General features: G+C 44.8%; 1 protein-coding gene across 2 annotated transcripts; it reads left to right on the top strand.

Moving 5' to 3' along the window:
* The first annotated feature begins 631 nt into the window (after positions 1 to 631).
* Positions 632 to 12,202, top strand: kat2a (K(lysine) acetyltransferase 2A). 2 transcript variants are annotated; one of them, XM_079747170.1, is made up of 18 exons: positions 632 to 862; positions 1,149 to 1,272; positions 1,439 to 1,584; positions 1,777 to 1,866; positions 2,098 to 2,279; positions 2,682 to 2,873; positions 3,306 to 3,412; positions 3,908 to 4,012; positions 4,535 to 4,671; positions 6,301 to 6,509; positions 7,043 to 7,169; positions 7,249 to 7,359; positions 7,453 to 7,596; positions 7,684 to 7,798; positions 7,916 to 7,952; positions 8,084 to 8,147; positions 8,237 to 8,321; positions 10,620 to 12,202. In XM_079747170.1, exons 1-18 carry the CDS (start codon positions 638 to 640, stop codon positions 10,811 to 10,813), a joined length of 2,394 nt encoding a protein of 797 aa, XP_079603296.1. In that variant the 5' UTR covers positions 632 to 637; the 3' UTR covers positions 10,814 to 12,202. The 2 variants fall into 2 exon arrangements, with proteins under 2 accessions (XP_079603296.1, XP_079603295.1); XM_079747169.1 differs by having other exon boundaries at positions 7,453 to 7,798.
* Positions 12,203 to 12,288: the final 86 nt, after the last annotated feature.

Here is a 12,288-nt window from a genome sequence, read left to right as displayed (position 1 = left end):
CTGTCGTGTGTGTGTGTGTGTGTCTGTGTGTATGTGTGTCTGTGTGATTGTGTATGAGACAGGAGTCGTAAAGATGAGGCAAAGGACATTTTAATTTTATCAATAAACAAAGGGGAGGTATATTATGTCCGTCTGGAATTATTTCAACCACACCACCTCACAATATTCATAGCCGTTTGAGTAAACTAATATTTCGTGGTGGTTTGACAATGTTAAGTCTCCACCATTCTCTGGATGACAAAATTAACATGACACAATCTGAAATAGGATCTCATAGTTGGTTCTTACTTTAGTTTTTGTAAGGATTTTGGCCACCTTTTATAATGCACAAGTAGGCAAAATAAGTGCTTAGGGATATGCTGGTTTACATTTCGAAATACTGACGATTCTCTTACAACAAAAAACGCATTCCTGTTTAACCTCCTTGGTTGTTTGGTCAATATTCGACTCAATGCAATTTAATGTAACTTCTTAAAAGTTGCAATGGCATTCTTTTAAACAAAGTGAAGAAAAAAATGGAGTGAGCGTTTTCCTCACATACATACTACATCGCCCAGAATGCATCACACCATTGAGGGTGAGGCACCCGCAAAAGCGAAGAGAAGAAGAGTCTACTGGGTTGCAAAGAAGCGTGGATATGTCGGACCCGGCGGCACAGGCCTTGCAACCGCGGCTTCTCCAAGCCCAGTCCAGTGGGTCTGCTGGTTTGAATACTGCCTCTACCGGTTCTGGGTCAGCAAATAGCGACCCGGCCAGGCCGGGCTTAAGCCAACAGCAGCGTGCAAGCCAGAAGAAAGCCCAAGTCCGAGCTTTCCCACGGGCAAAAAAGCTAGAGAAACTTGGCGTATTCTCCGCATGCAAGGTAGCTAGCCTAGCTAGCTAAAGTTATCCACAACAAAGCACTGATAGATGTTCGTTTATACGTGTCGTGTCTGTTTAACATTCGATGTCTACACTTGCATACCATTCAGAAAAAACAACTGTTTGCAGAGCTACGGTTAATGTGTGTGCATAGCGAACCCATCAGTAGGATGCTATACCTCATCAGCTGTTTGAACGGGTTGCTAGCTAGAAATTAATGGTTCGCATATTATGGCAATGCAACTACAGGGGTCTATTCAATGCTATTTCTACGTTGCTTTTCTCAGGCCAGCGATACATGCAAGTGCAATGGCTGGAAAAACCCAAACCCACCTACAGCCACCCGTATGGACCTTCAACCACAAGCGGCCAGCCTAAGCGAACCCTGTCGCAGCTGTGGACATGCTCTGGGTATCAAATATTAGCCCTTTCCTTTATATATGTAAAGATGCTGTTATTAGCCGCTGATCGAAGCCTATTGAGGCTACTGCTAGCCTCAATTTAGTTAATGACGCTGACATAACTTGAGGTTGGAAAGGACCTTATTTGACTTAATATGTCATTTTATCCTGTGTAGCTGACCATGTATCCCACCTGGAGAATGTGTCGGAGGAAGAGATAAACAGGCTGTTGGGGATGGTCGTGGACGTGGAAAATCTCTTCATGTCCGTACATAAAGAGGAGGACACGGACACGAAGCAAGTCTACTTCTACCTCTTCAAGGTAATTGAAAGCTGTTACTATACTCTATCAATAATGTGTGACCTCTACACTCTGTTGTCCTACTGAAAATGCCTTCAGTGACTACGTAGTAGATGTATATTAACATTATAATACAATGTGGATCTAGGTAAACAGATATCAATATGTAAACAATGTACAAATCAATCTGCTATCTTCGATTTTCTTTGATAGCTGCTGAGGAAATGCATACTGCAGATGAGCCAGCCAATTGTGGAGGGGTCTCTTGGAAGTCCTCCCTTTGAGAAACCAAACATAGAGCAGGTAAACATGTGTTGATGAAACCCTTACCTCAGAAACTCAACCGTAAGTGTACATTATAACGTGACTAGTCTAATAGTAGAATAATGCTGAGGGTATGCTTCTTGGTTCAAGCACTGAGGCGTCCTTAGGCAAGTTGCCTGACCTGATCGATGCCTAATATATAACAAGACCATTTATACCTAAATATATGGTTATCGTTTATTTGTTTATTTAACTTGTCTTTCCACAAAGGGGGTGCTGAACTTTGTCCAGTACAAGTTCAGTCACCTGGCACCAAAGGAGCGTCAGACCATGTTTGAACTCTCCAAGATGTTCCTCTTGTGCCTCAACTACTGGAAGCTGGAGACCCCAACGCAATACCGCCAGCGCTCGCAGAAAGACGATGGCACGGCTTACAAAGTTGACTACACAAGGTTTGCACACACACCCAGGCACACACGCGCGCAGGCGCACACACAAGGGCGACACCTTTAATGGCAAATTGCCATTTTTGCCTTTTCAATTAGCTAATCATGAAAGGTTGCAAGTCATTTATACAAAATTAAACATCAGATTTTTTTTTTGCACGTGTTAAATTAAAAAAAATCCTATTTGAATCTCAATGAATAATCACAGTCACAATACCGCGCAAAATAATCACTAATCCGATATTTCTCATAATTATGCACCAACGCACACACAGCAAAAATGGACACCACCACTGTATTGTCTTTACCTTTCTGCTCCCCTATTTGTTTCTCAGCAGTTATTTGGGACACTGGCTATTTTCCTAAAACTTGTGTGTATCCTGGTCCCTCTCTGTCTGTGGTGGCTAGGTGGCTATGCTACTGCCACGTCCCCCAGAGCAACGACAGCCTGCCTCGCTACGAGACCACTCAGGTGTTCGGCCGCAGCCTGCTCAAGTCCATATTCACAGTGACGCGGCGGCAGTTGCTGGAGAAGTTCCGCGTGGAGAAGGACAAGCTGCTGCCCGAGAAACGCACTCTCATACTCACTCACTTTCCTAAGTGAGTGCCACCGACGTGTGTGTGTGTGTGAGTGTGTGTGTGTGTGTGTGTGTGTGTCAAACAAGCCATGAAATAACTTCCAAGATTTTATGTGTCGCACGCACATCAATAGAACAATGATCAGCAACTCAGGAGATGAAATGCCTGACTTTCAGGCATCCACAACAGTGCAAAACAAGTTAAGAGCGGAATACATGATTTGTTGTATTTGATTTCTTGCAACCAGCAAAATATTTACCAATGAGTACGAATATTTACACGGTTGATTACTTTCATTAACCAGGGTTTAAATATGTATGAATATTAATATCTGTTGGGAAAATTGTAAATTTATGATGAACTGTTACGCTAGACTATTTTCTAATAAAAGAGTACTGTTGAATCCCTTGTAAGTTTTGTTCTGGGTCCTAAATGTGTTTGTGTGTACTTCAGATTCTTGTCTATGCTTGAGGAGGAGATCTATGGGGAGAACTCTCCGATCTGGGAGGCTGACTTCACAATTCCCGCCTCGGAAGGACCACCCCTTGGACACCAGACAGGTGAGGGACTCATAATCATCCTCCCTCTCTCCCTTCCTCCCTAATTGACTCCTAGACAGGCCCCAAAATGTAATTTAGAATTCTCTTTATGAATGGAAATATCTATTTGCCAACCATTCTTTTAATATACAACCCTGAAATTTGTACCCGCCAAAGGGTCAAATTCATCCGCCATAAGATTCATGCTTTTGCTTGGTATGTTTAACTTACTTCACAAAATGACATTCTGCACAAAATAATAATTGTAACCCATATACTCTGCCTTGAATTGTAAATGATCTAATGTTTCACAACAGGTAAATGTTCAACCAGAATAATTTCGTAAGATAATTGACTTGGAAATAGAATAATAACAATATTTAGAATTGGATGATGTTACATGTGTGTATTTTGTACCCTCTCAATTTGTCTCTGTGACCCATAATTGCTTAGCGCGATAAACAATGTGATTTGTCATCATTGATCTTACCGATGACTGTTGTCTGTGTGTCGTAGGGATCAGTTCTACCTCGGTGTCCCTCACCCCCTCCCTGTCCAAGGGCATGAGCGGGGTCTCATCCCTCGACAGCGCGGATAAATCCGGGGCAGAGCCCACCACAGGTCTGCAGCCCTGCTTGAAATACCCCACTGCGGTGTCCCATTCCACCCCCTCTCCCCTCTAGCCCTAGTCTGACCCTCTACCCTTCAGCCTTCACAATACCACAATGTATATAATGTGTTACATTTCCCTAGCATACGCAGGCATCCTTCAAAGGGATGGGTGAAGGAGAGTGGCAAAGTTTCCAAAAACGACGTTCAATATATTCAGTAATTATGCACCGACATAAACAAAATTACGGCTCCAGAGGGTTATCTGAATAATTGGTCACGACACTCATTTCAAGGAATTCCTTAAATGCAATGTTAGCCACAATCACTGTCATACTTTAATTACATGATTTATTTTGTTGTAACAGTGGAATGTTTTTTCTTAAGATCAGGTTCAAACTAAGGACGCCGTAGCGCAACAAACCTAGAAAGAAACAACAAGCGCAACAATAACAACAATAGCTGGTCCATTCAACCTCCGTTAAACGGACCAAAGGAGCGTAATTGTACCTTTCTCCTTGTTTTTCCGCTCAGGAGAGAAGCGCAAGCTTCCAGAGGCGATGACCTTGGAAGACGCCAAGCGGATCCGCGTGATGGGCGACATTCCCATGGAGCTGGTGAACGAGGTCATGATGACCATCACCGACCCCGCCGCCATGCTGGGCCCCGAGGTGAGCACGTCCACCCTCTGCAGAACCCCTCAACCGTTTGAACCATTGGAACATCGGACCTGAGCACACTGTTGGTGTTGTGTTGATGCATGTGGTGTGTTTCGAACTTTCTTTGTTTTTGATGCTTCTATAATATTGTTGGAGCACCTCCGATTTAGAAAAATAAAGTATTTCTGATTCATTTAGTTACTCTTCACTTCACTCTGCCCAATATTATTCTTTTTTTACTTGATGCTTTTCATTTTTATTATCTACTACAGTACTGATTTGACATGACTGACAAGTTAAATCCCATTCATTTTAGTTTACACGGCTATCATCGACCAGTCAATAGGTTAGCATCGCCACGTACTAGGGCTGGGCGATATGGACCAAAAGTCATATCTCGATATCTTCAAGCACAATGGCGATATAAGATAAATATCGATATTTGTTGACGCAATAACATAGTTGCCGTTGCCGCGCTCAAACTCGTCATTCTACATCGGTGGCGCCGCTGTGCTTTCATTTCCAGCCTGCCTGCGTCGCTGTGCTCGTTAGCCTGCCTTGCTGATGGGGGGGGGGGGGGGGGGGGCTGACCTCGTTGCTAGGTTCCTCGTTGATGTTTTATGTTTGGGTCTCGCGGAGTGAGAAACCTTTTAAGTTAGTTACCGTGGAGTTACCGTTATTACTATACCTACCTACCGTTTGGATTTACCGTTACTATTCCTACCGTTTGGAATTGAAAACAGTTTGATGGTTGAATAAACCATGGACTAGACACTGCCTCCGCCTCGTATTTGAGAACATTACGATATGATATATAATATCATGGGCCAAAAGTTGTCTGTGCCTCCGGAATATTATGAATCATAACAACTGCGTCTGGTTCTCCAACGGGTTCTTCCAATTAGTCTACTCATCAATCTGAAGCACAGAATTGAATCGCAACATGGACCAACTCCCGCCGGAGCTGAGCTCTGGAGGCGCACACAGCTTTTGGCCGTGATATTATATATTATATTGTAATGTTCTCAAATACGAGGCGGAGGCATTGACACTTTCTTTGTTTTGATGCTTCTCCTATAATATTGTTGGAGCACCTCCGATTTAGAAAAATTAAGTATTTTTGAATTAATTTAGTTACTCTTCACTCTGCCCAGTATTGTTATTTTTTTACTTGATGCTTTTCATTGTTATTATCTACTACAATACTGATTTGACATGAGCAGCTTGAAAGGCCATGGCAGTGTCTGGGAGTCCGCAATCATTTTGGGACAAGATCTAAAGCACTCTACAAAGTACCTGATTTTGTAATTCGTCAGACACCTTGTACCCAAACCATTTCCAAACTATGGAGCCATTTTTCTTCCACATACATACAAGCTCCTCGGCGCCACGTTTGCCGGCGGACTCCATGTTTCGCGCCGTAGGGGATTTAAAAAAGTGACGTGAGTGGAAGGGGGGCGGGGCCAGGGCAGAGTGTGTGGAGCCATGTACTTTCAACGCAAATTAAACTATATTGATGTTAACGATAGTGTCTCGCTCCATATCTCTATTTGAAAAAATATTGCTATATTTCAAATATTGATATATCGCCCAGCCCTACCACGTACCTGATACGTTATTCCCCCCCCCCCCCGCGCCCAGACTAACCTGCTGACGCCCAACGCCGCCCGTGACGAGACGGCCCGCCTGGAGGAGAGGCGCGGCATCATAGAGTTCCATGTGATCGGGAACTCCCTCTCGCAGAAGTCCAACAAAAAGATCCTGATGTGGCTGGTGGGCCTGCAGAACGTCTTCTCGCACCAGCTGCCCCGCATGCCCAAAGAGTACATCACCCGGCTGGTGTTCGACCCGTGAGTACTCGTAAGGAGGGATGGATGATGACCCCAGATCAGCCATTATGAGGTTTATTCGTGTACCGAGAGAAGAGTTCTTTTGTTCTCTATGGAGCTTGGAGGGGAGGAGATGTATGTTGGAAAAACATTAGCGCTCGGTACTGCGAGTTCTGGCTTGATGGTTTGCAAATTATGGCAATAACAACTACAGGGGTATATTCAATGTTATTCTTGCGTTGCTGTTCTCAGGCCAGCGATACATGCAAGTGCAATGACTGGAAAAACCCAAACATACTATTTACCGTCGTTGTCCTATGCAGCTATTTAGCATGGTGAATATAGAAACTCTTTGCAAATGAGTATGTAGGAAATGGGCATCTGTTTACTGGTTAGGCTGCGCAGATTTGAAGCCAGTGTCTTTCAGCATGGTTTGATTTACATTGCACGATTGCTGCTCATGTAATAACATGAGCAGTAATAACACCTGTAACACCTGTGACTCAAAACAGGTTTTTTAATGGCATTTTTGTTGTTTTTCCCACTTTGTGCAGGAAGCACAAGACTCTTGCACTTATCAAAGACGGCCGCGTCATCGGAGGCATCTGTTTTAGGATGTTCCCCACTCAGGGCTTTACAGAGATTGTCTTTTGCGCAGTCACGTCCAATGAGCAAGTCAAGGTGCGTTTCGGCTATTCAAACACGGCTAGTGGTCCACTCTAATAAAAAGGCTCTAACCGCGTTGTGTTTGACCCTGAAGGGCTACGGAACGCACCTGATGAACCACCTGAAGGAGTACCACATCAAACACAGCATCCTCTTTTTCCTCACCTACGCCGACGAGTACGCCATCGGCTACTTCAAGAAGCAGGTACAGCGCACGTGGCCCCAGACACACAGGACACGCGTGCACACGAAAGGCCTCGTCGAGTTGACTCATGTTCCCTTTGTTGACCCTCCCCAGGGCTTCTCCAAAGACATCAAGGTACCAAAAAGCCTTTACCTGGGCTACATCAAGGACTACGAGGGTGCTACGCTGATGGAGTGCGAGCTGAACCCTCGGATACCCTACACTGAGCTCTCCCACATCATCAAGAGACAGAAAGAGGTACACGCAGCCCCCCTTTGCGGCGTCAAACCTGTTCCGGGCGGGAAGCCCGGCGTGGTGCTAAACACGTCTTATGTGTGTGATCAGATCATCAAGAAGCTGATTGAGCGGAAACAGAGCCAGATTAGGAAGGTGTACCCGGGCCTCACCTGCTTCAAGGAGGGAGTCCGCCAGATCCCGGTGGAGAGCATTCCCGGCATTCGTAAGTGTATGGTGTTTATTGTGTCATTGGGTTGTTGGAGTGGTTGGAGTTGATGGGAGTGTAGTCAAATCGTGGGCTAACCCTGATTTGGGCTTTTGTTTTATTTCTGTTTTTTAGGAGAGACCGGCTGGAAACCCAGCAGCAAGGACAAATGGTAAGCACGATTATTCTACTCTAAGGTTACTGATCATTGATGTGCTCCTGTTGGTCTACAGGATAAGTACTATACACTGACAATGAGTCTCACCCCAAATTGTGTACCCTTATGATTTGTGTGCTCTGCAGTAAGGAGGTTAAGGACCCTGACCTGCTGTACAACATGCTGAAGAACCTCCTGGCCCAGATCAAGGTGACTTGATGTCTTTAAATATATTGACAATAGGCAAAGTTGTGGGATTGATCAGCCCCTGACCAGGCCATGTGTCTCTTCCGAGCCAGACGCACCATGATGCCTGGCCCTTCATGGAACCAGTGAAGAAATCCGAAGCGCCAGATTACTACGAGATCATCCGCTTCCCAATCGGTGAGTGTAGGGTTGGGGTTTGATCTCTTTCAACCAACTTAAAATCTGCTTCGCAATTATTTCTGATTGATATAACCTGTCTCCCCTTTCTTGAACATTTTGCTGAAGTGAACTTTTGACAGTTTTAGCTGATCCGCCATGCTCTCTGATAAATAAACTGTGCTTGCACACAACCTTTGAATAGTTTAGTTTAGATGCATCAAATAACAAGGAAAGCAATAAGGCTGAAGAGAAAATTTTACTCCAATCACTGACATTTAAAAGACCGCCGGGTCTCCTACTAAATTGTTCATTTTTAGTAATTTGACCTGTTCATACACGTTTGCACATCCCATCAAGAATCAAACTCAGATTTAATGTATTCAGCATTATTGTGCAGCAACTATCAAGTGTTTCTCTCATTGCTTCTGCATTGTTGAGGGCCTTGCTGTATCTCTGCTGTTATTGCCTCGGGCGTTATTAGGGGTGCAACAGTTCACAAAACTCACGGTTCGCATCGGGTCATGGTTTTTGAGTCACGGATCGGATCGTTTTCGCAACAAAAAAGATGACAAGACAAATGTGACTTAGCTTTCAATTGCTTTTTTTTTTTATTTTCAACATTCAACAGTGAATAACAGGCTGTACAAAATAAAGTGCACAAAGAAGCACAGCAGACCTGGATTTATAACTTTAAATTATTTTTCAAAAAGATGAGGATGTCTGCATTGCCTGGGGAGGGTGTAGCCCTTTTTGCAGTCACTATGTCTCCCGCGGTGGAAAAGACTCTCGCTGGGAACTGAAGTGCCAGGCACAGCAAGGTAACATCTAGCCATCACGGCAACATGAGGGTATTTGCACTCGTTGATCTTCCACCAATTCAGTGGATCACCATCAACTTGAATGCCACTTGCTGCTCGGTAGTATGCCACTTCCTCTTCAATGGCATCAACAAACGGCTTCTTGCCTGTGTCCTCCTTGCCTGCAAAGGTCTCCCCAAAAAGCGCCTCCATGGCTGACTTCTTTTGTGGAGGAGATGTCCCTGCGCCTCCTCCTGTATGCTCTGTGGCTTGACCCTTGCAGCAATAACATTTAATGAAATAAGTTATTAATTTAAAATAAAGCTGTAGCATTTCCTGCTTTGTTTTAAGCACATGAGCTGCTGTTGTGCTGCGGTGGAAAAATGAAACCACCTTTCAGATCCTCCCAAGCAGTCGGTCCATCTTGTGTACTGTTATTCCCCTTTGGGATGCTAAATTAATCACGTGGGCAAAGCACCCTATCTGTGGCCCCAGTCCAGCTTCCTTCAGTGCACTTGGTTTTTGGCATTATCTGTGGTGACTGGGATGTTGTTTTTTGGCCTCTCTACCTTCAACTCTGCTACTGCTCCTGTCAGTACCTGTGCCAGATTTGTGCCGGTGTGGCTCTCGTAGAGTGGGCGTGTCTGCAGCACTGGGCTCTTCATCTCCCACTCCGCTGTTATGTAGTGCGCAGTCATCATCACGTAACTTTCATTGGCTCTAGAGGTCCACCCGTCTGTCGTGAGGGCAACGGAGGATGCCGTGGATAATTCATCCACAATAATCTTCTTTTGTTCCTCATAAAGTTCGGGAACGAACTTGGTTGTGAAGTGGGTGCGCGAGGGCATTTCGTACCGTGGCTCAAGCACCTTAATCATGTTTTTTAAGCCTTTATTCTCCACAATGGAGTTTGGCCTCATGTCTGCCGCTGTAAACACCCCAATCGATTTGGTGATGGCTTTTGCCCGGTCAGAGCTTCCAGGAAAGCACTGCTTAAATGCATCGGGGAAGAGCAGTTGCTGCGCATCTTTTTTTTTTCCTCCCGACACACCGGGATGATGTCGCCTCACGTGGCTGGCCATGCTCGAGGTGTTGCCGTGGTCGTAGGGCATTCTGGTGCCACAGTGCCGACACACCGTGGCCGTTTTGTCCACCACCCTTATTTCGTTTTCATTATAGTGCACAGGGAAGCCAAAGTGCTCCCATACAGCTGATTTAAATGATGCAGGAGGCTTCTCCAACTCCTCCGCTCCGCCGCTCGCCATGCTGCCACACTAAATGTTCAGTAGCCTAATTAAGCATGCGCCGATCACTTGAACGCGCAACTATTATTTGTCAGCTGACCCGCGGATCACGTGCGTCCCGCCCTGTGAGGGTTGATCCGTTGCACCACTAGGCGTTATCAGGGCCTTCTCGCATCTTTCAAATTGCGATTTGTCACACTTTTAGTCAACTTGAGGTTGTCGCTCAGCAAATCCCTGTATGAACCTAACCGCTCGGACCCCGTCCCCCCCTGCAGACCTCAAGACCATGACCGAAAGGCTGAAGAACCGCTACTACGTCACCAAGAAGCTCTTCATCGCCGACCTGCAGCGCATCACCACCAACTGCCGGGAGTACAACCCCCCCGACAGCGAGTACTGCAAGTGCGCCAACACGCTCGAGAAGTTCTTCTACTTCAAGCTGAAGGACGGTGGCCTGATCGAGAAATGATGCGCTGTGGAAACCACGTGGATCGGACTTCGTCCGTTCCGCCTCTCCTCACCGATTCCGGGGGCCAAGGCGGACAACGGAGAGACGAACACGGTGGATGTTTTGTGACTTAACGATAGGGGCCACCTGGGCATTACGTAGTGGTAAATGTTATCCTTCCTCCTCTGCCCGTGAAGTATTCCTCTGAAACCCGCTATCTCATCTGAAATGCTGTAATTGAAAAATAACTGTTTTGATGCATTAAACGTACCAAAGTTATAGGTTCCAGTAAAAAAAGAAAATGGAATTACGTGTTAAGGATCAAGCATGGATGCAATTATGTGGTTTTGTTTTTTAAGTAAACATTGTGCCCTGACTTCAAAAAGTACATATTTTTGTTTTGTACACCAGAGACTGGACCTTAGGACCTAAGCCACCGTTGCCTTCTGTTGCTTATACGACACTTGACCAGGCCAGTTTACCAGAGGGTTGTATGAACATCGGTCTTATCAACAAGAGGTGCAGTCATTTTCACACATTCTCGTCAAACATGGGCAGTTGTTGCACTGGGTAACCTAGCTACCCTCTCGGTTGACCCCGCCTACCTACCAGTCAACCATTCACCATTGGTGGAAACAAGCAGTTCAGTTAGGAAAATACATTGCCCCTCCCCATCGCTTTCAGGATTGCGTCGGTTTCACCTTTCTTCATGTTTTAGTAGGAGAGTTTCATTTTATAATTCAACACTTAAAAGGCCAGGTTTACCTGTTCCTTTGAGCTCCTCCTGGATAACCTTTCTTGAAATATTGCATCTTTTATTTTAGGATTACTCCAAAAAGAAACCAGTTCCGTCACCAGTCCTTCAAAGTGGTGCTTATGTTGCATTGTTTGGTTTAAAGGACAATATAAGTTATTCTGGTTTATAACTCATTCCTTACAAGCTTTGGTTGTTACAGCATGGCAAAAAAAAAAACGAAAACACAATTCATTCAGTATTCAATCATAGCCGTCACACTCGCCTTCACGAGTCTCACACTCATGGTGCAAAGCAACTCGTGTGGGTAATTTTATGATTACAATGATTTGGTATGACAGACCCGTGTCTTGGGTGAACATGCTTGTTGATTGTTGCACTCACTTTGTATGTATCTGTTTCTCTCTCTATATGTCTGTGTGTGTGTTTATTTTGTACTTGAATCATTCTTAGCTTTGAATAACTTCAGTCAAGTCAGTGTTGCATTCTTCAGGGTTGTCGGTTGTCTCTTAATGATCTACATATGCTGCAGTACAGAATCGTATTAAAGAGGACAGAGTGAAACTTTAATCTATATAGCAACTACTACTGTCTAGTTATAGTATAAATGCCAATCTACTGTAACTGTAAAACCTTAATAAAAGTGTTTTTTTCTATAGGTCTATAGTTGATACGGTTCCAGTCGTTTAGATATGCTATGGTCTAACACAACCAACAAAAGTCCTTGCAAAATTCTAATAAT

The sequence above is a fragment of the Pollachius pollachius genome (assembly GCF_949987615.1).
Source record: "Pollachius pollachius genome assembly, chromosome: 11".
NCBI classification, from domain to species: Eukaryota; Metazoa; Chordata; class Actinopteri; order Gadiformes; family Gadidae; genus Pollachius; species Pollachius pollachius.
This window is presented reverse-complemented; position numbering and strand designations above follow the sequence as displayed.

Excerpts from the sequence above, each read along its gene's own strand:
- kat2a (XM_079747169.1), top strand. The coding sequence starts at position 638 with ATGTCGGACCCGGCGGCACAGGCCTTGCAACCGCGGCTTCTCCAAGCC. Across the intron at positions 3,413-3,907 it reads ACCCCTTGGACACCAGACAG|GGATCAGTTCTACCTCGGTG; the intron begins GTGAGGGACTCA and ends TGTGTGTCGTAG. Across the intron at positions 7,953-8,083 it reads CCCAGCAGCAAGGACAAATG|TAAGGAGGTTAAGGACCCTG; the intron begins GTAAGCACGATT and ends TGTGCTCTGCAG.